This window comes from Scedosporium apiospermum (assembly GCF_000732125.1).
Source record: "Scedosporium apiospermum strain IHEM 14462 chromosome Unknown SEQ_SAPIO_0154, whole genome shotgun sequence".
NCBI classification, from domain to species: domain Eukaryota; kingdom Fungi; phylum Ascomycota; class Sordariomycetes; order Microascales; family Microascaceae; genus Scedosporium; species Scedosporium apiospermum.
Genome location: NW_015971855.1, coordinates 547,932 through 575,548, shown reverse-complemented (window position 1 = coordinate 575,548; position 27,617 = coordinate 547,932). Strand labels below are relative to the sequence as shown.

Sequence of the window (27,617 nt, the reverse complement as noted above, 5' to 3'; positions counted from 1 at the left end):
AGGACGAGGTTATTTATGGTGGTGGTGTGCATCAAAAAACGCTGTTTCCTGATCCACGCCCCGGAGGAAGCTTAAAGGAACCCGGAACGCTGAGGCCGGCAGCACCCGGATTTGATGAAGCATTGAGGACAAGTACTTACTTGTACAAGCACTGCGTAGTACTTCGCAACAGCTTTGAACGTCGCATTTTGAAAGGGACGGGAGAATGGGGAGAAGGGGGAGAAGGGTAGCATCGATGTCGGTCAATATATTTCAGCTGAAAGCTAAAAAGGTCCAGACATGCACACAAATAAATACCCACTTGATTGATCAATGCTGTCTGTACCTTAATTCCACCTTCGTACACTGGTATTAGTCCCCATCAATCAATAACGGCCGCCGCGCTGTTCCCCTCTGCCTTCGGTTGCGTGTCGACGCCATCTTGAAGCAGAGTTGGCACACCAATTCGTGCAGCCATTGAAGATCAACAGGCGAATCGCTCTCGTCAATCCTGAGCCAGCGTGCCGCCGCTGTTGATGTTCCGCCATATGTGCCCCTTGACCGAGGGCTGCGGTTAGATTCCATGTCGGTGGTTAGGATTGCCCTCCGTCCGGGGCTCGCAGCCTGTTCCCTAGAACAGATCAATTCAATGATCATCAATCCATCATGATCAATCTCTACCCACCTTGCTGGAGACACCCTCCCTCAGACCTCGAGTTCTGTCTCTCACTCCGCACGCCCGCCACCCAAAACACAAGCTCCACTCGCACTTGCTGAATCCAATCTCTTCAACAAGTACGCAGAAAGGGCTTGTTCAAATCCTGGTCGCCCGACCTTACAATACATTCTGCTTCAGGTATCTCTTGTCTTGTGCAGGGGATTGATGTAACCTTTCTGTTTTTTTCCCTCTTCTTGACCACCAAAATTGAGGCAGCATGAGGTTTCCCCCGCGCCGTGGCTTTGTTCCGTGCAAGATTCATCGCAATCTTTGACGCCCGCATACCAACAGCAGAATTAGTTAGCCGTGGCGCTGACGAGGGACGTTCCGAGGTAGCACGACCAGAAAAGAAGTAAACATAAACACAAAAAGAGCGAACACCCGACTTCCGGAGAGGATCCTCATAAACTAATGTTGCACCCGGTAGCTATACAGCCACAAAAGCGATGAAGCAAGGTCGTCAGCGGCCTGCCCAATTCTCTTCATGCTGGTTTCCTGCCCCCATGAGGATGTAAAACGGCTTTTTTCGTCGCTACATTAAGCTAGTCCGGGCCGGGATGTAGACGAGCAGTTTCACAGACCTGCCTCTGCACCAGGAAAGCAGCGACGTGTTGAAACGACAAGGAGGACAGCGTATTCGGAAACCGGATCAAAGGAATTGCCAGTTGTTCAGCTGGTTTCGCTAACCCGGCCGGCGCAACTGCTCGATTTGCCTCAAAGCGAATTTGGGGGATCCGGGTTGCTTGGACCCTTGTGCGACACCTCGAGTGCAGGACGTGATGGGTGAAGACAACCCCGCACAGCTCTGCCCTCTTCAACTAGTAAGAAGAAACCGGCGAACTTGTCCCGCATTGATCAATGTATCTCCAGTACACCTCAAGCTGTGCTACCTCACCCGCAGGACCCCTAGCCCCTTCTGAACCCCTATGAAGACAAAGTCCCCTTTGCATCCTAAAGGAGTTGGCGTGGCCCCTTTCCCGCTGCACTGCGTAGTGCTCAATCCTTTCCTTCTTCTCTAGCTCACGGAGGTCTCGGCTTGTAGCCATAAGTCGATGACCCCGTACGTGCTCTTTCAAAGGACCTCCACGTCACTGGTTCAACCCAACAAACCCACCAGTCTCCAAGCAGGCAGTCGTGCTGTGTTGTTTCGAAACTTTCCCACCCTGTGCAAGCTCTGCGCCTCCCGTCGCCCCCGCCCCTACCATCCATCCCCCTATCCCCGCCCCTACCTTCCATTTTGCTAGACTCCCGTTTCCATCCAACTCAGTCCGATCCGAATGGTTATTGAAACCTGACCCACTTTGTCGATTGCACGTCTTGGTTTTTCCCGAATATGGCGGTGAGGACAAGGACCTGTCATTAACGGTCCATCTCCATCTTTTCGCTCGATAGGATCGTTCTTAAAGGGCGGCAGGTCCCAGCCCCTCTGTCCTCCTCCCAACAAGAAACCCCCGACGAAGACGTTCTTCTTCATCTACCGACCTCTGAACATTTTTCTCTTGCTTCCTCCTTCGTTCCTCTTTCTTGCCCCATTCGTTTTATCACGTTTAACGAAACGTTGGTACCCTGCTCTCCCCTTCGAGGACGTAGGAAGTATTCAGGCTCCATCGAAGCTGGTCGAGTTGGGCAGCTATCAGCACGAGCATCCTCCCGCCAAGCACCCGATCATCTCCAAGGTCCAACTCTCTCCCTCTCTCCAACCAACGCCTACTCCTCAATTCTGCGAGACATCGTTTCGATCTACTCGTCGGGATGCGTGGTGACAACGAAGGTCTAGGTGGCGTCGGCGGCTCCATGGATGGCCACGCCGGTGACAATGTGGTCGAACAGTTTCTAATCCCACAAGCCGACAACACGAATCCACCCCTCCGTTCGGAACAAAAGCATGAGCACAGCGTTAGTGATGACAAGTCGGTACTACTCCCTTATTAAAACTAATGCTGAGTGATACCTAGGCTGGGCCCGCTGCTAGAGACGAAACCGGCGACGCATACCACGGAGGATACACAAATGGGACCGCCGCGATGCCGATCCTCGATAATGCCAACGGCGGTAATCAGAGCGCGGAGGGTCCCGCCGGACTTGATGGCTCGCTCAAATCGGCAGACCAAGACATCAGCCCTGCTTGGCCTTGCGACATGTCTGATAATAATACGGTGGTCCGACAGGACCCAGTGATTCGGGAGTAAGATTTGGCACCTCCTATCCGCATCCAGTTTGTTTGGACATCCTTTCGGGACGGCTGTGACTAACTCGAACCATCCTCTTCCAGCTCCTCGTCCGCTGAATCCCCAGCGTTCGCTGTTTGCCTTAACAGGGAGCCGGACAATGTAAGGGAGGAAGAATTTGAGGACATCGTCCAAAGAATAGGCCCGATACCTGGTAATAGGCAGGCAGATTCTGAGCCTCTTTTCTTCTATGGACGATCCTTATCGTTGTCAAGCGAAGAAGATTCCTCGGCGTCTCCACGGAGTGCCGATAACCATAATAGACCTAGGTCTAAATAGAACACATCGAGTCCGTCTTCCTACGTTGGCGACAAATCTGCATCGTATAATCGTGTTGAGATGGACGAACTGACAAGGCCGTAGGTAGGAAGAACAACCTTGTGGGACAAACAAGTGTGTCACTAGGTATGTCCGCGTCGAGAATACAGGTCCCTTAACATGTTCGCGATAGAGACTGACTGAGGTAGGGAAATCTGGCTAGGAAATATACCTACGGCTGGACCGGAACGGGTGTCCCTCTTGACTCTATATATATATATATATATATGGGCTGCATTGTTAGCCAGCACACTCCACCTGACGGGCTCTCATCCCCACACCCCCTTTATAAAACACTTCAATTGGCTATAAGTGACCCTTTGAGGTCGACGAGGAAGACCCAATGTACCCCATTCGGAACGGGTGTCCGCGTTTCTGGTTGGGAATACTGCTTTGGGTGCCCTTTTTTTTCTTGTTTTCTCTTCTTTCTTTCCCGTCAAGGTTATTAGCACCCCCCTTTTCTGTGTTAGGTGGTTGGTGGCGATATCCGGAGGATTCGAAGCCCAACGGATCGACTCGAGCAAATACCTGTGGCACTCGAACTATTTTCGTTTCGGGAAGTTGAGGCAATATGGTTGGATAGAACACGGAGCCATCGGAGACCATGGCGGTGTCGCTCTCGCCATCGACCACCTATTCGTCGCCTCGTATCAGCTCGTATAATTTTTTAGTTAGCTCGGCCTGAAAGTTTAGCCTGTGGAACATATCAGGATATCAAGAATGAGATTGATTATTCCTTCTTTTATTACATTGTCGTCTGAATAACCTCGTGGAGTCGGTGAGGAGGGGCCGGGATCTTAAAACACGGACCCTAGCACAAGCCCGCGGAGAATCCTTCCTGCCCCTGATACGCCTGGCTTTGCTGACAGCCCTCGTCAACCGGCACTAACAGAACTATCGTGACAAAGGCGGGGGCATCCTAGGCGAGGATTCAATATGATTATCCTCTCACTTGATTGGATCAAAGATTTTCATGCTGCATTGAAATGGAAGATTCCGCCTCGATCGGAGAGATGTATCCGGAGCCGAAGCGGCAGGAGCCGAGAAGCCACTCCAGTCAGGCAATTTTCCCCGTGATGTTATCCTAATCTAGATAATGGAAGGAGCACCTAACACACTCCAGTCCATCAACATTGTGGAAACTACTTCGTAGTAGTTTATCCTGGAATCCTTCATACAATACAACATTTTCCATCCATACCACAATGCCACCATATCAAAATGTAAGACACAAACTCACGGATTGATATTTTCCCCCTCCGCCCCTGGTGCCTAGAAGTTCTCGACGCTCAGCCCCAGCTCCTAAAACTTCGATGACTCCTTCGGCAAGGGGCAGACTCATCCAGACCACGCCAATATTCAGCCATCGCATCCAACAATTAATTTGACGAGACTCCTGACCATATATTAATCCACTACGCAGCGCCTTGAGACCAGCACACTCGTCAGCCAAACGATCAAAGCTGTACCTTAAGCCGCATTCGTCAGCACTTCTTCGTAAACCCACTTCATTACCCCGTTTCCTCCCCGTTCACCTTCTCCCCAGCTTGCGCTTTGCTTTTTTTATAGATGGCGCGTTCGAAAAAGACCCCTTTACTCCTTGACGGAAGGACCGGGGAAGGCGGCGGACAACTCGTCCGGATCGCCGTGGCTTTAGCCGCCGTGACGGGCCAGCCCATCCGGATCATAAATGTCCGGGGAAACCGGGGCACGACTCGTCGCGTCGGGAAGCATGGGAACGTGCAAGTAACTGGAGGTAAGGAAGAAATAATCCCTCAACGCAGAAGAAATCGCAATTCTACAATGTTGCCGTTTACTCAAACACTACCGAATAGGTGGTCTGAAAAATCAGCATGTGGCGGCAGTCAAACTCCTCGCCGAGATGACGGACAGTGAAGTTGAGGGCCTCGTGGTCGGGTCAAAGACGCTGACATTCATCCCCCGCCTTCCACCCACATCCTTATCTCAGCGCACCTTCAAGGTCGTGCCAGATTCGAGCGGGGCGAGCACGATGCTGGCTCTACAGGCTATTCTTCCGTTTCTCTTGTATGCGGGGGATGAGAGCGGGTCGCCTATCGAGCTGGAGATCCACGGAGGCACTAACACGACCATGTCGTTGAGTTACGAGTACATGGACCAGGTTCTGATGCCGACGCTGGAGGAGCGATTTGGCATCCGGACGGAGAGAGAGTTGAAGAGTAGGGGCTGGGTTTACGGCCCACCTAGTTGTGGTTGCGTCTCTCTGAGAATCTATCCCCTCAAAAGGGGTACAGCGTTAACCCCGATCGCGTGGGATAGGAGCTTAGCCGATTCCGGAGCCTACGAAGTCAAGTCGGTAGACGTCACCATGATTGTTCCCCTGCGCCTTCAGGAGCCCCTGCAGACGGCGTTATGCCAGAGCATAGGGGAGCTCTTCCCCGACGTGGAGATTAATTTCATCAAAACCGAAGACTCTGGACACGACGCGAGGAACTACGTCCTCCTTGTCGGCAAGTCCTCGGCCGGCCTGCGCTGGGGCCGGGATATTCTCTACAACCCTGGGAAGAAAAACAAGGAAAGCCCGACATCCCTGACCGCGAATATTTCGCGACTCGTTACGAAGGAGCTTTTCTCGGAAGTTCAGGCGCGGGGACAGGTTGACAAGTATCTGCAAGATCAGCTGGTGTGTTTCCAGGCGCTTGCAGCGGGACGGTCCAGTTTCCCGAGGCATGATCCAGGCCCTGCAGAGGCAGAGGCAGATGCGGAGAAACCTAATCTAGAATCCCTTGCGGGGAAGATGAAGCAGCTTGACGTTCATGACGACTCTGGTGACGGGGCGTCCGCGGGACCATTCGGTTATGGGACGCTTCACTCGAAGACTGCAAGGTGGATCACACGGCAACTGCTTCCCAATGTCCAATTCCACGACATGGGAGATGTGGTTGAGGGGGCAGGGATCAGCTTTGCATGAAGCCAAGATAAAAGTATCAATACAGAATCAAGCAGCTGCAGGTGCTTGAAATATTGAATTCAGGGTTCCCCAAAGCGGCGAGCTGCTGGTTTCCCGCAGATACATCGCATTTAGCATGTATTACCGCATCATGGTTATGCGTACGATGTCTATTGATAATGAATGACAAAGGTGTTCTCTTCGATCAATTTTCCCCTTCCCTTCAGAGTTCCAGAAATATCGTAACATCTACAATCTGAACCTCTCTGCTTTCCCAGCTTCGACCAGCCGCGCCGCCACACGCTCCAGCACCTCGCTATCATACAAATCTTCCAGCTTCGCACCACCCTTGAGCACCTTCTCGTAGTGTCGCGTAGCCTCTTCCTTCGTCATGCAAACAATGTTGCGTAGTCTGATGTTCGAGGTCTTTTGCTCGTCGGCCCCGCTTCCAATCTTGTTCATCACGGAACCTTCGGGACGGTGCCACCGGACGAGGACAAGTTTTGTCGGGACGCCCGAGACGACGCTCCTGCCGCGGTACGCCTCCTCGATTAGGTAGGCGGCGTCTCCCACGGAAATAGGGAGCTTGAATCCCACCGCTGCGTTGGGGTCGGAGACGCCCTCGGTCGCGCGGACAAGTTTCTCTTCTACACCCTGTAAATATGCAAGGGCTGCGTCGTAAAGCTTTTCTCGAGTCTTCACGGTAGGGTAGTTGATTGGGTAACCTGCAGTCTAGTTAGCCAACCCGGGTTTTACGACGAACGTTTTCTGTTCTTTTCATTAAAGTAGGCTCACCTGTAATGGACAATATGACGTGGTTCGCCACGGTGTACCCAAATATAGCGGGCATAGTACCGAGGACTGGTAATATCCGGACGCGGAAGTTGGGCAGCGCACCGAGATCACCCACAGAACCCTTCTCGAATTCCTCGTCGGCCAGGGGCATGAGGGAGGCCTTGCCCTCGCCGCTTTTTTCAACAGAGTACACCACGGGGACGCCCGAAGTGACACCCTGCAGCTTCAACCGGCGGCGCGTAGACCTCGACAGCGGATCATTCGTGGTACCCGAAATATCGCCCACCATCACCCTAGTGGGATCACTCTTGCAGCCCGATCCTGCCGCAGAAATCACAGGCAGCTCGTGATCATGGCAGAACTTCAGGAGGGCGACCTTGGTATCGATGTTATCAATCGCGTCAATAATAAAGTCAGGTTTCCTCCCATCCTCCTGCCACGGCGCAAGCAAATCCTCGGCAACGTCGGTATCGAATTTCTCCTGCCTCAGATCGAACTTGACCCACGGCGTGATGGCGATGAGCCTCCTGTGCATGCAGTGAACCTTTGGCATCCCCACGTCCGCCAACGTCGCCACGGCGTGCCTGTTCAGCGAGCTCAGAGTGACCTGGTCGAAGTCGACCAGGCGCAGACGCGAGACGCCGGAGCGCGCGAGGGCAGCGGTGCAGTGCGACCCGACGCCGCCGAGGCCGACGACGATGACGAAGGCGTCGCGGAGTTTTGCGAGGCCGTCATCGCCGAGGAAGACGCGGTTGCGGGCTAGCTGCTCGAGGATGAGCTCTTCGTCGAAGTCGCCTTGTTGGGCGCGTCTGGCGAGAGCTTCATTGCGGAGGTCTTCCTTGTCCACGAATTTATGGTTGGCAGTTCTGTTCTTTATCTGCTTCCATTGTCAGCCATCGGTTTGTTTATTTCTTCCTCCCTGAGAGGGATTCAGGGGGAGCTGGCTCACTATACGCCTAGCATCGTCAGTATCAGCCAGGTCGGGGATAGAGCTCTTGAGTTCGGATAATCTCTCTTCCTGCTCCAATGCCTGGTGCCCTAGAATAAGAGCAGCAACTGTAGCTCCCGATAAGACAGCCGTTGCCGCGAGCTGAAAACGGGGGCTGGAGGTTAAATCGGAGAGAAACTGGCTCATGGTTACTGAGCAAGGGGTGAGAGTGAGGTAAGTATGGAGAAGGGAACAAACAAATAGAGGATTGCTCAAACACTTTGAAAGGGGTAAATATCAAATGAGAAATCCATTCATTCTCTTATAATTAATATAAAACACCAAGGGAAATGGTATAGCTTGTAGATGCTTAATCACATCTAGTGTCCTGAGATGGTGAAATTCTGGAGAAGTTTTGGGAAAGTTTTAAAGCTTTTGGAGAAGCCGGTTCACTAGCATTGACTGTTTTTATGTACATGGCTGGCCACTTAATTTACAAGGGCATGAAAGTACCTCCTGTTAAGATTACCATAATACAAGGTCAAATCACATAGCCTTATTTTTCTTCAGACTTCGAAAAGAGAGGATCTATAAGTCTATGGGATTATTTTTCTATTTTAAATCAGCTTCAAGTGAAGCTCTCTCTGGCTTGTTTTCTAGCTCTGTTGCCGATGGCTCCTACTGTCAATGGCGCATCATCCAAGTCCGTCATTGAAGGATGGAGCTGAATAATCATCCGTGATGCCCACTTTCATTGGCCAAGTGAGAACAGCGACTTTTTCCTCCACACCACCTGCTCAAGCTCTCTCATGAGAAACACAGCGTCACCTTCGGGCAGCGGACGAGACGACGCGGGCTTCCCAAAACGACTTGGAATTGAGTTGTTTTCCTTCTCGATAAACGTAAACACACAACCGAGATTTCTCATGCGCACTTTTCGCGACCCATCCGCCATGCCCGTTTCTTCCTTGTAAAGTTGCCGACCCGACTCAGCATTCCTTCCCGGTCCTCAACATCTCGACCAAAGTTGCCAGCTCTCCGACAAAACACTGCGGAACAGTTCTAAATCTCGATTAGGAGGGACATACTAGGAGAAAAGCGGGACGCATACACGGCCCAGGACCGCAAGCCTCGACACGGTTAGAAGTGTACTGCTACCCATCTCGACCCGATTCCTCCCAGCAACAATGAGAGAACGAGCCATCCGCCGCCTCCTCACAAGGCAATTCTTGCGCTCCTACCGAGCGAATCGATCCTTTGCCCATGTACCCGACGCGAGGCCCCAGGTGCCGTTCCTCTCGATCCCATCCAAAAACTCGCACAGACGCCACCTCACTACGGAGAGAAGGCAATGGCTCAAGCACGAGGCCAAGCTTTTCGTCCGATATGCTGTTGGCATCTGGGGTAGTCTTGCCTGTTTGGCTGTGCTCTATCTAGTTATTAACGAGGAGTTCGTCGAGCGCAAATTCCCAACACCGCACGAGTGGTCGTGGCTTACGAGAATTCACCTGCGCGGAGCTCTGCAAACGCCCCACGAGCCGAATGTCGTGCGAGTAGACTGGGTGAAAGCCATGGAGTCGGTGCTCAAGGTGCTCAAGCGACTCGAGGATCCGAATATCGATGGCAAGGACGTCAAGGAGCTTCTTGATGGATCAGTTTACATCGAAGATGTGGGGAAGCTGGGACTTGATATTACGGACAAGAGCGAGAATTGGAGGAGAGGATATCACGACGCCTTGATGTTCGCGGCGCGAGCGGCAGAGCAGCTCGATGGCTGGGTTCTCGATAAGACCCGAAACATGACGTTCCCGCCCGAGTATGTGCTGGGGCCGTCTAACCCTAACCCGAAGCCGATCCCCGCTGGAGGTTCATCCGCACCCAAGGAAGAGGACTGCGTGCCAGCTTACGAGCCGGCGGAGAACTACTACCTCCGTGTCCTCACCACGAAAGGATTCACCTCGAAGCAAAAGATGGATGCTGCGCTCGCCTACGCTTCTTTCCTCGATTTCAAGAAGATCCCAAGCGCGGCAGAGAGTATGTACGAGTGGGCGCTTTCCCTCGCAGTAGAAGACCGACTTCCAGAACCGGCCCCTTACGACTCCAAGACCATGACTCTCAACGAAAAGGCCGGGCCGCCCTCGAATAACCTGCTCACGGCGCTGACGGCATATGCGACGCACAAAGCAAGCTTGGGCGAAATTTCAACGGCGCTACCCATATTCATCTCTGCGCTCAAGGCGCGACGCGGTCTCGCAAACAAGCCCCCACCGTCAAAAGATACTTACAAGCCTCAGCCATCGCTACTCGATTCCGTCGCGGGCTTTTTCCAGCCACCACCGTATCCCGATGCACCCGACGACGGCACATCGCCTCCCTGGCGCAGTCCGCAGGAGCTCTGCGAGGAAGCAGCTCTGAGCCTTTACATCGGAGAAATCCTCTTTGCGAATAAGGATAAGGAGGAGGGTATCGCATGGACGCGCGAGGCTGTCGACGCGGCGGAGGAGCAGCTCCGAGAAGTGACCGACAAGAAGGCGTCGGAAATAGACCAGACTGCGAGGAAGACGTGCCGAGAGTGTTTAAGCACGGGGCTGTACAACTGGAGCGCGATGGCGGCGACCCTTTCGCAGATCGAGGCCGAGCGGAAGAAGACGAAGGCAAAGGAGTCGTCGGGTTTCGCGTTCTGGTCGGCGTCGAAGCCGGAGCCGGTTCCGGACCGGTGGGCCGCGGAGGAGGAGGTGGCACGGGAGAGGATACGGCGGACGAAGAAGCTGCTAGAGGATCTGCCGCCGCCGCCGGCCAATCCGCTTATGGCAATTTTCAAGGTCTGATCAGATCGAGATATCATGTCATCACGGGCCATGTGTGACTTGGCATCGACCTACTCTCGTTTCATCCCGTGTAAAACTATTCTTAGTAGTACTCTCCATTTTCGGCACATCAGTGTATAATTTACTTGTATTATCTCGTGCCTGCAGAATACAAATTTTCTGATACCCATTTCATCGAATCAGATTCTAAATAATTCTCTTTCAACCGGTCATGACGTTTAGTCCTGAGGGTGTGCTGGACGCGACACGCACGTACTCCGTACGTCCTGTCGCCGGCCCCCCCAAAAATGATATAAGTCTCACATCATCCCCCAGAGCCTCAGACCACCAGACTCTTCCTCCGAAGGCGCACCGTTGCAGCTGGACCCCCCCACAGGAGAACCGAATGGTCTGAGCAAGCAGGCTGCCACCCTCCTCCCTTTACAGGTTTCACGGCGCGATTACCTCGGAAGAAGAAAAAAAGAAAAAAAAGTACTCATCACCCCATGGGCCGAAGGTATCTTTGCGAGATGAAAAGGCGAACCAGAAGCCCCTTAAAACGAGGGATTTATGCCTCGTAGGCTGGGGCTGCTGAATATGACGGCCAGTGGCCCTGACCACTTAGAGTGAAGGGGAAAGGAGATTTCTCGGGGCTGAAAGCGCCGGTCCCCTTTTTGGCTGATAGGCGGGCGGTTGCTGGGCAGTTGTGCACTGATATTTGCGCCTTAACTCCGGAGGTTTACGAGTACGAGAAGGCGAGGCCCGGGGCTGGAATGGTTGCGTTGATTTGGAATTACAAAATGCTTCTTAAAAATGGAGATTGTTGAGTTGTCCTTTGGAGCGGTAAGGGATATCAAGGCGGACCCAGAGATCCCAGTTTTCGGCGACCGAAGGAACTTCAAAATTGGCAGGAACGGGGGTGATTGGTGATTGTAAAGGACTCTTTGAAATTAAAACTAAACCAGTTTCTACTTGCGTAAGTTTCCGGGAGCGTTTTTGAAGGTGGGGCAGAACGCCGTTGGTTGGTTCGTAATACGCTGGGACTTGTTGTTCCGGACTGCCGGAGGCCAACTTTCCATTTTTGCGCCAGCCTGGTTCGCCTTTTCTTCGCCTCGGTCGCCTTCAGGCAGATCTCGTAAATTATAGGGCGAGAGTCGCGCTTCCCTGTTACAGAGTACTGGACCAAACGCCCCGTCCTGGACGCGAAACCCTGAAAACTCTCGTCCACAGCGCCAACTTTGGCCTCCCGCATTTAAACTAAACTTAGTAAGACTACTTGATGCCTGTTTACCCGACCACGAGGTACTTGGGTTCGCCTTGTTTTGCTAGGATTAGGTGCGACGCGCTACATGGTTGCAGCGTCCATCCTGTATGACGTACCAGAGAGAAATATCTCATGGGTGGGAGGCCGTGAAGGGGGGAAGGAATCGATGTTTCTATTCGGCGGGCCATTAGGCAGTGAAGTGGTTGGGATAGATAGACGGGATCAAATAAATAATGAGGAGGCGGGTCGAAAAGGCAACAAAGGAGTCGAGATCGACGTGAGGGAATCGCGGGGTGTTCGAGAAGTGAAGAGGGAGAGGGTTCCAGGTGCGGAATCTGCAGGCAGCACCTTCATGATGGGTCGCATTTTCTCGTCGGCGGCAACGTGGTGGTTTCTGTGTGATTCTAGATTGACCAAGATGCATCAATTTGATTGATTTGATCCAATAATAGGTTCCGGGGAGCTGTGCGATGTGTGTGCGGTGTCTGTGTGCCTCCGCCCGGTGTGCGACCAAGACTGACCGTCCGCCTCGCAGATTCAAGTCTAGTGACCAACGTCCCCCCTCCCCTTCTTTCCTTTTTTGTTTCAATTTTCTTTTTCTTTTTCTTTTTCTCAGATTTTTTTTTTTTTTCCTTTTTTTAGCCTTTTTTGTTTTATTTTTCTTCTTTTCTAATTTCTTTCTCATTTTCGTTGAATGTGCCGTTGGTTTTGACTCCGAGCCATGATGTGTTCTCCGGGGTTGCGGTCTGCATCAAGGGATAAAGCAGTGCTAAATACCTGTGTAATATTGCCAACGTTGTCCCCCCGCATCACTGCATGGACCTATGTAAAGTTGACGCAAGCGGTCCGCCTTAATTCGGGATCACACAACCTCTTCCCCGCTCCAATCGCAACAATAAAATAAAACAAAAAGTGCACAAAAAGGAAGGCGAACTCGTCCCAAGAAATGAGAGCCAAAACAGACTCCGAAACACCTTCGGATATGCCGTCGTGCACCGCCGTCGAGCCGTGCACCCACCCTGTGCTTTTTCAGGGCGAAGATGGCTTGGAGCGAGGAGGCCGGGAGTAGGACATGTGCTACTCCTACTCCCGGCCTCCTCGCTCCAAGCCATCTTCGCCCTGACGGCTCAAACGCCGTAGATCTAAATTCCGTCCATCCTCCTCCGCCTTGACTTCCACCACAGTATCAATCTCAACGTACGCTTGTGATTTAGTGTGAGTTTCCGGAGGTAATTGCAGCTGTCGGTTCTGTTGGGTCCGTAGGTGCTCCAGGAGCTGTTCCCGGCTTTCCATTTCCAGACCGACTTCACCGAGGTCCAAATCCTGTAGGCCCACAGTTGTGCGTTTATTGGTCGGAGTCTCGGCTTCGGCTTCAGTCTCGGCCTCGACCGCATCATCAATTTCAATATCCTCGTCTCCAGCCTCGCCGGGAGCATCGTCAAACTCGGGAGCAACCGCGAAAGTCTTCAGCTTCTTGTCGTAAGAGATCCACTTATTGTAGAGAACCGCAATGCGGCACCCCAACCACAGGATCCTCTCCTTTCTCTGTTCCGCCATACTGGCCACCTCGAAATACTTGTCCTCGTCATCCACCTGTGCCCTGCCGAACCACTCTTCAGTGTGATACTTGTCCGTCCAGAGTAGGCCACGCATGGCAAAGTCCTCTGGCAAGGGTCGCGGCGGCTCGGCGTCGTCGTGAAGGCCCGGGAACTTCTCATCCTCGTACCTGGTGGAATCAGTTTTCAACGTATTGAGGAGATCCACGAATGGCCTCCATGGGAAGTCACGCTCGATAAGCCTGATCCCGCTAGGGAAAAACGTGAGATGGTGGGTAAACACCATCGTGACGTGGACAAACGGCCATACGTTAGGGTCCCCTAGCCTTTGGAATATTGCCCGAGCCGTCTTGCAAAAGAGTTCACGCGCCTGTATGAATTCGGTGCTTAGTTCTTGTGTTGGTTGCTGCTGCTGCTGCTGCTGCTGCTGCTCCTCGACTCCCTTCATTGCGCTGTCTTGGTCCTCGCCCTTAACCTCCACAATCTCTTCCGGCTGGGCCTGCTGTTTCTCCGATGGGAGAGGGTTGATGATATTGTACAGCAGACCAGTCTTGCTTCCGTACTCAACGAGAGCGCATGAATTAGCAATTCCCATATAATAGGCAGGCTCCATATATAGCTTTGCAGTACGGGCAATATGATTATCAAGAAGCTCAAGGAATTTGTTCGTTGTAGTGCGCCATCGATCGGGGTGTTGGCCCAAAAACATGCAAGCGTGGGCCTGGACAAATGCATCATCGATGGGCTCCTGCAACTCGCGGAGTGGGCTTCCGGATTCGGAGAGAACAGGGTCAAAGAGCGTGAGGATCGATTCGCGTGTCGACAGGAAAGGCTTCGGCACACAGAGCGATTTCGCATAGTAGAAGAGCTGGCGAAGCCAGTTAGGTCTAGCCAAAATGGCCAGGTGGTGATACAGCCTGCCTGTAGTTGGTGACAGATCGGATGCCTTGCTATACCAATACCTCGACACTGCCGTCCAGGTTTCCCGGTCATGAACGCTTTCATCTTCGATAGCCATCCTGTATCGTCCGAGATCACCCAAGCATTCAATCCAGGTTTCCTTATACGCAGGGACCGTCTCATATAAGAGGCCCATCATGCTATAGGCAAGGTAGATATAGCTTAACATATGCTGAAGTGATCCGGGAAGGCGCTTACGGAGAAGCTCGAGGAACGAGTGGATGGCATGTCTCCACATGCGCGCAGGCATACTATATTTTAACGCGAGCCTCTTTAATGCATCGCTCGCCGATGGATGTTGACTCGCGAGGAAGAAGTCATGATGTTCGTGAAGTAGTGCCCTATGTAAAGCGATGAGGGCTTGATATTGTTCGTGACTTAGTTCCTTCGCGCTCTCGTCTGCCTGCGCTGTATCGACTTCAATACATTTCGACTCGACCATCACAAGCCCCGTGTAAATTCCCTTGACTTCGGCGACGAGCTGCTGCTGCGTGATGGGACGAGTATCTGGTTGGCGCTGCATTGTATCTGTCTTGTTGTCGGAATCTTCATGTTGCGGGCGAGCCGGGGGGTTCTGGTTTTTACCTGAAGGTCCTTGCGCTGGATTGTTCGCGGACCATAGAACCGGGTTTTGAGCTTTGGGACGAGAGAATTCGGGATCGGGCGTCGACGTGGTCGGTCGCGCACGAGACCGCCGGGTTTGGCTGTGTGACGAGGCCACGGGGCTTCCGCGATTTGGTTGGGCTGAGGCCTTCGAGAGGCTGGGTGTGGCGGGTGCGGCTGGCGTGTCCGTAGTGGTAGCGGCAGCCCTGGGAGTGGTGGACTTGGGTTCTCCGGCTGGCGAAGGTTGGTCAGAGCTGTCGTTGTTGGTGGCGTATTGCTTCTGCCTAGATATCGTGAAAGGCAGGCGTTAGAAAGCTAGTGGACGAGATGGAAGCACGAAGCAGGCAGCACGAAGCGCAACGTAGGTATGATACTATGATACTGGTAGGAGATGAGGATAGCGCTTGCCACCTGCCACCCGCCACCGCCCGCCACGCACTCGCCACTTTGCGAGGTGTACGAAGTAAAGGCAAGGGACAAAGGGTACGGAATGGAAGGAGAGAAGGGAGAAGCGGAAGCAAAGGCATTCCACGGAATTCCAAGGGAGTGGTCAGCAGCCTAAAGGGGGGTGGGGGACTGAAAACGGCCGGGTCTGGGAGTCATAGCAGCTGAGGGCGGTCGGGGTGAGCGAGGCGAGGCCAGGAGTGGAAGGCCTAGACTTACCGGGCTGGGGGATTCTGCGATCTCCTGTAGTATTTGCGCGCTATACTGGCACTGGTGTCACCGGGGTTCGCCGCCAACTCCCGCTCCAATACGTCGGCATGAACAGAGGTAAAGTGTTCGGTGTAGGATTCTAGGCCAAGGGTGATTGAGGCGCCGCACAGAATACAGGGAAGATGGTCTTGGTAGCGGACGTGTCTCGATTGCTGTAACAGTTGAATTTTCCGTTCAAGAGGAACGGCCTGCCCACCCGTCCCCATCGTAGAAAGAGGTTATTGCAGCCAAGTCGCGGGCAGAGGAAACAATCAAAATTCATTGGGGGAGAGCGGAGGAGAATCAGGCCAAGAGAAGCAACATTGAGGGGAAACCAGGGAAACAAACTACGTGTGGTAATGTTAGAAGTAGGGGAGAGGAGGCACCGAATGGGTTGGGCATCGAGCCTTTATTGATGAGTGTGAAGCCTAGTAAGGAAACCCCGCTTCAGTGAGTTCTAGCAGAGATGGTTCGCGAACCATGACTTCTCAGCCAGCATTTTATACCACCATCTTTGATGCCCCCCATGTGAATCAATGAATCAATCTTGCTTACGACTGATCTTCACCGCACAGGCGCCCAGGCTGTGAAATTCCACCTCCCACGGCGCTTGTACAAAGGTACTCTCCCAATTGATTTTGCGACGATGGCAAACAACATCGTTAATCATTTTTGTCAAGGCAACGGGGATGACAGCCCGCCTATTATGCAACCTCCCTTGGAGTCCGGCGCGCACTGGTGTGAGGGTGGATTCTAAGAGTCCATAAAAAGGTAGAGAGGTTGGGAAACGAAAAACAGAATAGGAAGAAATGGGGCGCTCGCCTGCTTAACCAGCAAACAGAGCTGGCCGACATGAACCTAGATCAGAGTGCTCAGGCTGCATGCAGGCCGGACCAGGCTGGAGGTATTGATCGATTTTTCGGTGACTGCCTTTGTGGGACCCCTGTACTTTTATGTGCGAAGTAATAGTTCTGATCACTTTAATTTCAAAACGTAACACAGACGCCTCGGAGTACCGGGTGGGAAATCTTGGCCGGGAGAAGCTCACTCCAACTTAAAAATTTTCTAGAAATCCAAGGCGAGGCGAGTTGTGCACATGCACATGCGCAAGGCAAGCAGGCGAAGACGCGAAGACGCGAAGGCGCGAAGAGGTGAGGCAAGCCCGTTCTAGTTTCTGGGTTAAACCAGAAACCCCTGCTCTTCATCGCTTTCTTGGAAGTGCAGTGAAGGGATAGATAGTGACAATTAATATGTCAATGAACACCGAACATTGTGTGTATTGCCCATTATAGGATAGAGGACGAGGAGCCGCCAAGGACTGGTAAAAGGCAATAGATAAGGCCAACCATCTCGTACGTCCTCTCCTTCTCACCGGCATCGCCCTTCGGGTTGGAAACTTACACAAAACCCGAATCAGAAATAGGGCAAGCAGAATCAAAGTCATGAAATTTCTAGTAGATTATCCTATTTCCTTCGTATAATAAGCAATACAGCAACCCCCAAGCATCCCCCTTTCCCCAGCCATTACTACACGGCTACGACGGCGCTTCCCACCTCTGGTTCGTCTGTTTCCTCCTCACCTATCGACCGCTGTTAGCGTTTCTGATTCACCGTTCCGTGAAATTGCTTTTTCTCTCTTTTCAAACTTACCATTGGCTTGAGGGCCATAACCGCGAGCGCAAGGGCACCCACAGTACCAAGAAGAGCCACCTTGTTAAACTCCTTGCCAAGCACGTCAAACTTAAGGCTGGGCGTCACCCTCGAAGCAAAGACGTCGATGCCATAAGCCAGAACCAGGCTGGTACTCTCGACGATGGTGGGCGAGGCCAGGATCTCCTTCACGCCGATTACATCACGGACATGACTAACGAGGAGCCTAGGATCCAGCTCAATCTGGGGTGCGTACCGCGCAAGACCCTCAGCTTCCAGCTCTTCCTTCGTAGGATCCCTACCAACTGGTCGTCTGGGGTCGAGCACCTCCCGAGGGATGCCAATGACCGAGTGAGCCTCAGGCATGTACGCCAATAGTTGGCGACGCGTAATACCCTGTCGCGTTTGTGTGACGGAAAGCCTCTCGATCGGTCCAGACACCACCCAGGACAAGGACTCAACTGAAGGCAGCACCGGGTCCGCAGGCACGCCTACAGGGTCCAGGGGCGAGTATTTCTCAGCATCGCCCAGTGGGCCCCGATCGTTGGAGACCTCCGATTCGTACAGGTCAGTCATCGAGATTTGGTATCCCTTGATAGATCGGTTGGATCCATCTCGGACCTTGTACTCTCCGAAGAAAGTGCAGGCGAACCAGTTTTCGGACATGACACAGTCGATTGGCTTGGACGTATCAACGCCCTCGTAAGACGCGGATGACAGGATCTGACCTGACACAGAATCCAGCAGATACGTCGTGAGGACATGCTCCTTCTTGTCCACCGCCGCTACAAGTAGGGTATTCGGGTTCAGATACTTGTATCGAACCTTACGGTCCGCGAGGACACGGCCGATGGACGCAACTGGGTCGTGCGATGGTCGGGCAGTAGCAGAAACGATATCTTGACCAAGAGGTGGCCTAAATACCCAAGATGTCGTGTGCTTGACGGCCGACCCGTCGTGGCTGAGTCTGACTCCCGTAATCTCACCATGGTCGCCACGTAGCACAATAGTCTGATTCGCCGCGCCTTCCGGCAATACACCCTCAAGGTTGCCACCCGACCCGATAGTTAGTACCCAAGGCCCAGCGGGACCATTGACAATCGCCGTCTTAGAAATAACTGCTTGAGCTTCAGGGGGTGTAAAGTCCACCACCTCGCCGGAGTCAGGCCGAACAACGGTGACGTCGCCGTGCGACCCCAAAATTCGGACTTGTCCCTTCGGTTCATCAACTAGAATACCGCTAACCTGCCATGTCTGGCCCTTAGGGAGATCGACGGCCTTCTTCGACCATAGAACCTTGCCATGGTTGCCCGTATCAAGTGCGTAAATTCGACCTCGTCGGGTAGCAAGAATGATGAGCTTCCTGAATCCGAAAGAGTCTCGGCTAAGCTCCGTCGGGTGCGAGTCAACCAAGCTACCCAGAATACTACCAAGAAGACGAGACGGCAAAGCAGCCAGGTAATCGGGCAAGTATTCGAGGTCATTGAGGTGGCGCTTAACGCGGCTCACGTATGCCGCAAGAGGGTTTGTATGGGCCTCTTCTTCCAAAGCCTTGGCGAGGTCTTCTCCTTCGGGAATCTCAGCGAAAGTAGCAGCAACAGCAGCACTCATGCCTTCTGGTCTTGCCCAGATTACTTCCCCATTCCTCACAAGAACCCACTCATCCGAGGCGGTCGTAACGGCGGAGCGAATAGCGTACTTGTCGTCGGCCTTTCTCAAAACTTCGGTCGTAGCATGAAGCGCAGGAACATCGCGACCAGGCGGGAATGCCCATCTGCCAAGAATGCCGTGAGAAGTCGAGTCCACAAGAATGATTTCTTCTTCCGTGATCCGGGTGAAGTACACATTAGCCCCGTCCGTGCTCGTCGACACCGCGCCCAGACCAGGAAGGTGTGGGAGGTCGTAAGCCTTTGATACGCCATTGTTCTTGAGGTTGACATGGTAAACTTCGGCACGATTGCCGGTCTTTGTCCTCGTATGCACCAAGAAGTGAGGTTTAGACTGTGTCAGGTGAGAAGCGTGAATGTCAACACTGACGGCATCCGGGCTCAGTGGGAATTCCTGCTTGTTTTTGGTACCGATGACATTGACACGGAGCTTCGATATGGACGGGTCGGCCCATGCAATGATTGGAGCCGCAGAGTTCGAGCCGACAAACATGACATCCTCAGGAGATTGCACTTCGCCGTTTGTTCCCAAAATGATTTCGTCGGTTCGCTTGCCCGTCTTGATATCCAGGACCGAGAACTTCAAGCTGTAAGGGCTGCCGTGCAAGCTGACGGCAAACACCGATTCAATATTCGTAGATACCTGGAGGGGGATGTCCTTTCCAGAATCCCTCGATTCCCACACAACATTACCATTATCTCCCCGAAGCCGCCGCACGATAGTTGCGCCAGCCTCATGCAGTAGGACCAAGACATCCTTTCGTCCCTCTTCCGTCACCTCCAGTATCTCCAAGTCTTTGATCTCGCCGGCGAAATCCATCCACCATGTATTCCGTCCCGTAAGAGCGTCCCATCCGTGGACAGAGTTACCATAGGCACTACAAAGCCAGGTTTGGCCATCGCCCGCTCGTAGGAAGCCGCCGCCAGTCGTGATATTTCCTGTGACATGCTGTCTCCAGACAACAGCACCGTTGCTCGGATTGACTGCGCCGAGAATACCGACATCGCTCAAGGTATAGAGTAGGCTCGCTTTTTCGGCCTTCCTAGGTCTATGGAAGAGGGTGGTGCTTGGCTGGGGAACGCCTAGGAGATCGTAATGGAAGTCGATTGTCCCAACTTCATCGGGAAAAACAGCTTGCACTAGAGAAGAAAGCCCGAGAATGATAAGGGCTTTCGCCGAAAGGAGCGGAAGCCTCATCTTTGGAAAATTGTTTGCGGGCTGTGGTGCGCAAATGTTGACAGTTCGTCATTTCGTCAGGAAATCCTGAAGCTCCCCCGAGTTACATTGCATTGGAGCACGGGAGCTCCCAATGCCCACTCCCAAACACGGCAACTTCCGTCCCTCAATCTGGTTGTGATTATGTAACGTACATATCTAGTACAGTTTGAAAAACGCATAATACTGTGTATCAACGACAATGGAACTCGACCTTTCCTAAAACGCGTCGACATCATGAGTGTGGGGACTCCTGCTCGCGTCACGCTTCACTCCGATCGTGGAGGTCGCCTCCAGGGATCAAGCAGTAAATGGACTGACAATAGTACCGTGCTATTTTCCTGTGCTGTCATGGGAATTTCTACCATTGTACTCTTACAATCTCCTCCGTTCGTCTCGGGTTTCGTGCTTTTTCTTTTCATCCATCTTTCTTTTTTCCCCCGTTCCACTTGGGAGAGCAGAGGCTAGCCGGCAACCATGGCGGAGGAACCAACTCTACCCCGGCTTCCTGCCGTGTCCTGGGACGGGCGCACCCAGAGCATTAGCACTCGCACGAGGAAACGCGCCCGGTTGGATAGATCCGAGGCACCGCCCGTAGTTTCCACCTCAAGTGACCCTGCCTTCTTTTCCAGTGACGATGATCCATCCGTTGAGAATTACACACGCGTTCGAAGAAAGAAGCGCCTGGTCGGGTCCTGGTATGAACAGCAACCCGCGCCTTCGTCCGACTCTTGTTTCGGAGAGGATGCAATTCCACCTCCAAGGCCAAATCGAAAGTTTGCGCGACACTTTGACAGCGGTGTATGGATGACAGAGGCCAGTGATGACGGCGCGTGTGACGATGACTTGCCGGGGTTGACGAGCTCGACATTTCCTCCCAAAACAAAACTTCCCCTGCCCATCCGTCCGGACGGGCCGAAGCTTTCGGGGGCTGAGACTGCTGCGAGGAAGACTATCCAGATGTGCATCGATGATGGCGTAGAGACCATTGATTTATCGTAGGTTTCCCCTCTGTCAATGTCTGTTTGCTTTACCTTTATCGTCCTAACTGAATTCCAGTGATCTTCATCTTCAATCTATATCCAATGACACAATTGTACCGATTTCCACCCTTGCGCCAATCCCCATCGTCACCCAAGACGTCCCCTTCGAGCCAAAGGACCCAAGCATTAAACTCTTCCTCGCAAACAACAGACTCAGCAAGGTACCAGGCGCCATCTTCGATTTGGAGAACCTCACCCTGCTAAGCTTGAGGGGGAACCGGATTGAAGAGCTACCCGATTCCATTGGCAACTTGACAAACTTGAGAGAGCTGAATATCTCTCAAAATCGACTCAAGTTTCTACCAAGCTCCCTTCTGAAGCTTCTAGGCCCGGGATCCAACCTGGTTTCCCTTAGTGTCCAGCTCAATCCGTTGTTACAGGTAGATCGGACCCTTGTCGCAAAGGCGCGCGAGATCGACGACGCAATTGACAGCAGCGAAATATCCGCCATTACTGCGTATTTTGTTGCTCGCTCAGCCGTCCGAGTCTCCGCCGGTATAGGAAAGCGAGCTCCGGAGGTGGACTTAACAGTGCCCTTCGATGAGGGGACCGCCGAATCCCAAAGCTCGGAAGTTTCGCTCTTGTCGAACCCATCTCGAGTGCCGAGTCTCCAGGAATTGACCTTGAGAAAATGCTATCAGAGCTCTCTGCTTCGAGAGTTTCCGGACTACCTTCCAGATGACTCCTTTGAACATTTACGGGAACTTCTTCGAAAGGCGTTGGCCCAACGAGAAAGCGGGGGCGTCCACTGTTCAATATGCGGGCACCATCTCATCACCCCTGTGACGCAGTGGGTTGAGTGGTGGGGCATAAAATACAACTCACCAACTCGTCCACAACTCCCTCGCCTACACGATCCGGACGTGGTGCCATTCTTCAACGTGGGATGCTCGCTGGCTTGCGTGCCCCGGAATATCTCGCGTGGAACGACTCTGGAGGAGCTTCGAGGTCGGGATGGGGAAAATGTATAACGATATATAAACGGTGCTGGAAATTCTGTTCTAATATTTGCATGGATGCGTGGTGCATGGGAGGCAATTTTTCTTTATTTTTTTTTTTTTTGTTCTTCTTCCGATTCGACTTTAGTCCCAATCATCATCGTCGTCGTCGTCAAGCGTTTTTGACGTTTTTATGCTCTTATTGCTCATCAATCGCTCATCTTCCGCCTCTTCAGCCGCTCTCCTCCTCTTAAGAACCCTCATATCGGACTCCGGAACCGCGCCCGTCTCCACAAGAAGGTTGTCAATGTTGAGCATGTTCATCCTCACACCACCGACCGTGACCAAAGTGACTATTTGCTTGATAATGTCGCCGTTCTTGTAGACAAGTATCGTGGGGCAATTCTTCTCGGGATAGTTCTCAATCGCCCTATCAGCCCGCATCTCGCAAAACTTCACCTCTCCATACTCCTTCGCCGCCTGGCGCCACAGCTCGGAAAGAACCCTAGACTCCACGTTTGTGTTCGTAGAGGATGTAAGATTGAGAAACACGGGTCCTTTGTTCGAAGCCTCCGTTATTTCTCGTCCGTATTCCGGCTTGGAGATCGGGTAAACGGTTCCGTGCACGGATTTCTTGCTCAACGCGCTCAGCTCCTGCATGCGCTTCTGTCGATACAATTCTAGGAACGCCTCGTCCTCCTCGTCCTCGAGTTCATCGAGCTCGTCAAGTTCCTTGCCTTCTAATCTGTTCTCGTGTGCAAGGCGCCGGGCTTCCTCGATGGCCTCCTCGATCATGGGCGTGGGACTCGGTGGTTTCTCTGGTATGATGCCGTGCTGTCTTAGGATATCGTTCCTGTGATGGGGTCAGCGATGCAGTCAACCAGACGAAGTCGTCGATCTCTGACTTACCATTCTGTATCGGCATTGGGATCATCTATGGGGACAGCTATCCTCTGATCTGAAGGGGCAGCCATTTTTGCGGTATTTTGAATTCGACGGAAATACAGCTTAAAGGTGCGGTTACCACACAAGAAATAGAGGTCCCGGAAGAGATTTATATCCTTCGAAAAGCGGTTGCCTAGTTTTGCGCCGTTGATCTGGTTCTTGTCCTGCGATCGTCGAGGAAGCAGTGCCACCCCACCATACCCCGCCATCGCTCCTTGTCCCTGTACAATATTATGTAAGCCGCCAGCGTTAGTGTATAGAGGGAAATAACAAGCTGCCTTTTCAACAACACCCAGTAGCTCAGGTGGTTCAGGGGTAGAATATTTGCCTTCCATGAGGGGTAGCAAATGATCCGAGTTCGAGTCTCGGCCTGAGCATTCTTTTTGAGTTTTTTTCCCTTCTTCCCCCGCCTCTTCAAAAGAGTTCACGTCGTCCATTGTTTTTTGATCTCTCCCATTGAAAATGTTTTGCAATCTCTGAGTCTTCGGCTGGCTTTAGAATTCCCCTTGAAAGAGCCTCAGCGCTTCTTCCCCACCTCCATCCCTTCTTGATCTTCATTTGCTATTTTAGACCACTGGTGCCCCGCCATCATATTGCTATCCCAGACAATCGCCATACGACACAGAGAAGATTAATGAGGCTCATGAAGGGGTAATGGCAGGAGCTGAGGGCCGTGCTCTAGCAATTTTAAGATCAGAACTATCATGGGAGAGAAATCGATTCGGAGAACGAGGCCGTCGTCACTTCTTTCTCATAGCTCGTTCCACTTGGCACCACCTTCTATTCACCGGCTCAAAGGCAAAGCACTGATGTCCTACTTCCCAGGTTAGCCGTTGGATCTATCACGGAAGTGCCAAGAGATGACGTTTTCCATATACTAGACCGTACTAGAGTTTGGCATTTATACAGCCTGCGAAATTGGCGCTGCTTTGAAGACCTGTCGGTGATACTGAATAGACCCTTGGACATCGTGCCAATGTTAGAAAGTGGATAGCCCTTCACCATGAAGCTCCCTCCAGTGCATAATGCCTCGATATCTTAGGTTCTGGGAAATTTCTCACAAATACAGGTACCTTGAGAGGCTACGCACATCAATACATGAAGAGTGTATCCTCACTTTTTCCCCTTTCCAATTTAACACTGCAGACAAAATTTTAGTCGCTATACCGACATTCTCTCCGCTCGTAGTTCACTTGACGACTTGAATCAATCGGCCTCGCTTGCCGGCACCGCGCACCCCGCATCATCAGAGCGAATGCACATTGGACCTTCGGGAGAGGCTTGTGTGCCTGTGCATGAATCCGAGCTCTGTTACCAGGGTTTTGTACAAAGGTAAGGTACAAGTACTTCCAAGTCGTCGGTACCCGGTTTCTTGGATTGATGAACTCGGCAAGCGCTTTCGGGAACTAAACCTTAATTCTTTTATGGGGCAGAACCAAGGACCAAAGCCCTTGCGAATGCGACCCTCGCTTGTTTCGTGCACGGCTCAACTCGTCGCTGGCTGTTGACCAAGACAATGCAGCAGGGGGGGTTGCGGATCAGCCATAGGTGAGAGGTGGGTTTCCACCTCTTCCTCAACACCGCCGCTCCTTTGTAGTGACGTTGCAGCCTTCAATTAGGACATTTACATCCACGGTCTTGACGAAAGCCATGCAGGCGAAACTATTCACGGACGCCTGCTGCGTCGACCACCGGTAAGAAACGAAATCGCATTGTTAAAAAACTCGACTGCCTGCCCTACACAAAGGCTTCTTGCATGCCTCAACCAAGCATCGTCCAGCACTCCTACCGAGAGGCGGCGTTCATTAAAATCGGGGATGGAAAACAGACAGAACTCCCTAACTCGCGACCGGAGAAGTGCGATACAACATCTCTAATTCTCGAAGGTGCTTCACACTTTGATGTAGTCAACAATACGACTTATCATTTGATGCTCCACGGCCGATGAAGATGAAAACCCAGGCACGGCTCTATCTCTTACTAGCTCGTGCTAATTTAACAGGTACTTGAGGAGCTCCGAATAGGATCTCCTAAGTCCATTGCGCCTGGAGCCTCAGCCCAAGTTCGCCAACTCTACAAGGGTACATACCACGCAATCACACATCGTTTAAGCCATTCAGCTATCTCAAGTTCCGTGTTATTCACCCCATCCCTTGTTCCAGTTCTTTGTCCCACTGGAAACACCCATTCAGGCCGTGCCTATCATGCCAACCGGGAAGAGTCGTAACAAACCAGCTTAAAAAGAAAAACTAACACAAAGGTTTAAGCATCGAGGGTCACCTACGATGACTGCGACGAATCACCCTTGCCATTTGGCTCGGATCCAGAGAATAGCCGCTCAGGGATCGTGCCAGATGGATCGCCAGAGCTCATGAGGTAAGTACCCGTCAGTATGTTCCGTCAGGTTCGCTCGGGGTTTGCAGGGCCTCCTCGGAATACTCCATGTGAGGCACAGGGCTGTAGAACAAAACCCAGGACAGTACTGTCGACCAACTTTGCCAAGTATCCGAGTCCAAGCCGATAACTTTGCCAGTGTCCATGTTAAGGCGGACGGAGATGTTGGTTTGCGGGCGCATGTGCGGCGTCTCCTTGCTGTCTCGCGAGGGATAGAAAGTGGTGGGTCGGCCTACATCGGCTTGGAGGACGCGGATTTTATCAAATGTAAAGGTTACGACAGTTACCTAGGCACGCGATGGGAAGCAGGTGAGCATGGGCGCTTCAAGTTGCCACAGTAAGAGGGGAGGAAGAAACAATACCATGATTGGCTTATCGTACAGGTCCGCATCGCCGCGTTCCACCCGAGATTCTAGCTTACGGCACACCAGCCCAGATACGGCAGCTACCTCAACGCGTAGAAGCTCTCCCGTCGCGGGCGCCAACGTCACAACAGGCAACAGGCAACCTACTGAGTCACCGCTTTCTGAAAACTTGGCTGTCCAGATGGTGTGCCAGCCCTCCATCTCACCTTGTTCGAGAGCCGACTAGAAGTAGCCGGTGTCTGCTCGTCGGCTCCTGGCGGCATTTGTTTCGATGAACTGAGGCGGGTTATGGCCCGAGTCTTTCTCTCGCGTCTGCATGACTTCGAGCTTCTTAGTGATTTGGTAGGCGCCGTCGTCGAAAAAGCTTGACCAGGAGGCGGATTTTCTGGCAGCAGATAGTCGGTAACAAGCGGAGGACGGAGATCGAATGGATCATCATAGGGATCGAGGATGCCAATGTTATGATTCTCCTCAGCTCCAGGTTTCTTTCGTGCAACACCAGGATTCTAGTTGTGGTAGGTTCGAATATGATCCATAAGACTATTAACATCCTGAGGCAAGGGAAGATCGCTGTGGAGTTGGATAAAGTCTGAGTCTGAAGAAATAGTCATGTTAAAATCCTCGAGGAGAACCTCGGCATCGTAGGCGTTCATCTCATCGAGCTGGTAGGAGAAGAGGAACACCGGGTAAAAGTGTGATAGATCGGGACGAATTTTGCGGCCCCCACCACAACATAGGTAATGTGAACGTCTATCCGTTGGAGAAAAGCTCATGGCTGCTGCTGCTACCACCAATGGCATAAAGTCAATTCTGATAGGAGGAGGTGGAGATGAATAGAAAGCAGCAGATTTGGGGTATCGGGAGAGGAGAAAACACACGAGGATAAGGGACCATTTTACGGGAGTATCTCCTCGTGCTGGCAGCACAACCTGGAGCACTGAGTACTGAATACTGAGCACGGGGCACTGGCGTAAGATTTGGGGTAAGAACTAAGACCGCAAATCCTCCTGTGGGATTGGACTTTCCGAGTTGGTTGACTTTCAATATCATTCACTCCCTTTTGCCTTGTCTAGTGCCATCGACCCACCTAATGATTCATATGAGAGAACCCATGTTAATGAAAGGCCAGTTGACGACAGCGGCTCTCTCCTAGATCAGAAAGATGTGCTAAGGGGGTCCTATACCGCGACGGCACGAGTCCCGTGTAGATAATGTTCCATAATCGACAATGGAGCTGCCGAATGTCAAAGAAGGCTCAAGGAGGCCATGTTCGGTTGGAACCGGCCCATGAATTCCATCGTGCGTCGCCGCTTATATCGGAAAATGGATACCACGAGTCTTACTGAAATTCAAGCCTTTCAAGTGGGTGCAGGACCGCGGATAACTGTTGAAATTCGACTTACACAACTTACCCCTGGCATACCACACGGTTCTCTTATAGCGGCACCATGGTCTAAGTTTACGTTTACAGCCTCACTAGAAAGAGGTTTATATGCTCTATTTCAGTTCGTTAACCCTGTTTCGGAGACTCCGTCTTTTGTGGTCGCTCCTGTTTCTGGGCACCCCGATCATTATGTTTAGTGCTCCACACAGGGACGACAAAGATCATGGCTTGAATCTA

At 52.3% G+C, this 27,617-nt stretch overlaps 6 protein-coding genes and 2 pseudogenes across 6 annotated transcripts; 4 read left to right on the top strand and 4 right to left on the bottom strand.

Annotated features, from left to right (window-relative positions):
* Nucleotides 1–2,449: 2,449 nt before the first annotated feature.
* On the top strand, nucleotides 2,450–2,886 carry SAPIO_CDS9946 (uncharacterized protein; the record flags this gene model as incomplete). Its single annotated transcript, XM_016791227.1, has 2 exons — nucleotides 2,450–2,593; nucleotides 2,653–2,886. 2 exons carry the CDS (start codon nucleotides 2,450–2,452, stop codon nucleotides 2,884–2,886), a joined length of 378 nt encoding a protein of 125 aa, XP_016639071.1.
* Nucleotides 2,887–5,125: 2,239 nt separating this feature from the next.
* On the top strand, nucleotides 5,126–6,193 carry SAPIO_CDS9945 (annotated as a pseudogene; the record flags this gene model as incomplete).
* Nucleotides 6,194–6,421: 228 nt separating this feature from the next.
* Nucleotides 6,422–8,102, bottom strand: SAPIO_CDS9944 (Uncharacterized protein C1A6.10; the record flags this gene model as incomplete). The annotated part of the gene is made up of 3 exons (XM_016791226.1): nucleotides 6,422–6,897; nucleotides 6,968–7,844; nucleotides 7,917–8,102. 3 exons carry the CDS (start codon nucleotides 8,100–8,102, stop codon nucleotides 6,422–6,424), a joined length of 1,539 nt encoding a protein of 512 aa, XP_016639070.1.
* A 980-nt stretch (nucleotides 8,103–9,082) lies between these two features.
* SAPIO_CDS9943 lies at nucleotides 9,083–10,723 on the top strand (annotated as a pseudogene; the record flags this gene model as incomplete).
* Nucleotides 10,724–13,049: 2,326 nt separating this feature from the next.
* On the bottom strand, nucleotides 13,050–16,005 carry SAPIO_CDS9942 (uncharacterized protein; the record flags this gene model as incomplete). The annotated part of the gene is made up of 2 exons (XM_016791225.1): nucleotides 13,050–15,369; nucleotides 15,749–16,005. The coding sequence occupies 2 exons, from the start codon at nucleotides 16,003–16,005 to the stop codon at nucleotides 13,050–13,052; spliced, it is 2,577 nt and encodes an 858-aa protein (XP_016639069.1).
* A 1,308-nt stretch (nucleotides 16,006–17,313) lies between these two features.
* SAPIO_CDS9941 (Duf1620 domain containing protein) lies at nucleotides 17,314–20,293 on the bottom strand (the record flags this gene model as incomplete). Its single annotated transcript, XM_016791224.1, has 2 exons — nucleotides 17,314–17,358; nucleotides 17,429–20,293. 2 exons carry the CDS (start codon nucleotides 20,291–20,293, stop codon nucleotides 17,314–17,316), a joined length of 2,910 nt encoding a protein of 969 aa, XP_016639068.1.
* A 495-nt stretch (nucleotides 20,294–20,788) lies between these two features.
* Nucleotides 20,789–22,325, top strand: SAPIO_CDS9940 (uncharacterized protein; the record flags this gene model as incomplete). Its single annotated transcript, XM_016791223.1, has 2 exons — nucleotides 20,789–21,309; nucleotides 21,371–22,325. The coding sequence occupies 2 exons, from the start codon at nucleotides 20,789–20,791 to the stop codon at nucleotides 22,323–22,325; spliced, it is 1,476 nt and encodes a 491-aa protein (XP_016639067.1).
* A 111-nt stretch (nucleotides 22,326–22,436) lies between these two features.
* SAPIO_CDS9939 (Phosducin-like protein 2) lies at nucleotides 22,437–23,266 on the bottom strand (the record flags this gene model as incomplete). Its single annotated transcript, XM_016791222.1, has 2 exons — nucleotides 22,437–23,145; nucleotides 23,202–23,266. 2 exons carry the CDS (start codon nucleotides 23,264–23,266, stop codon nucleotides 22,437–22,439), a joined length of 774 nt encoding a protein of 257 aa, XP_016639066.1.
* Nucleotides 23,267–27,617: the final 4,351 nt, after the last annotated feature.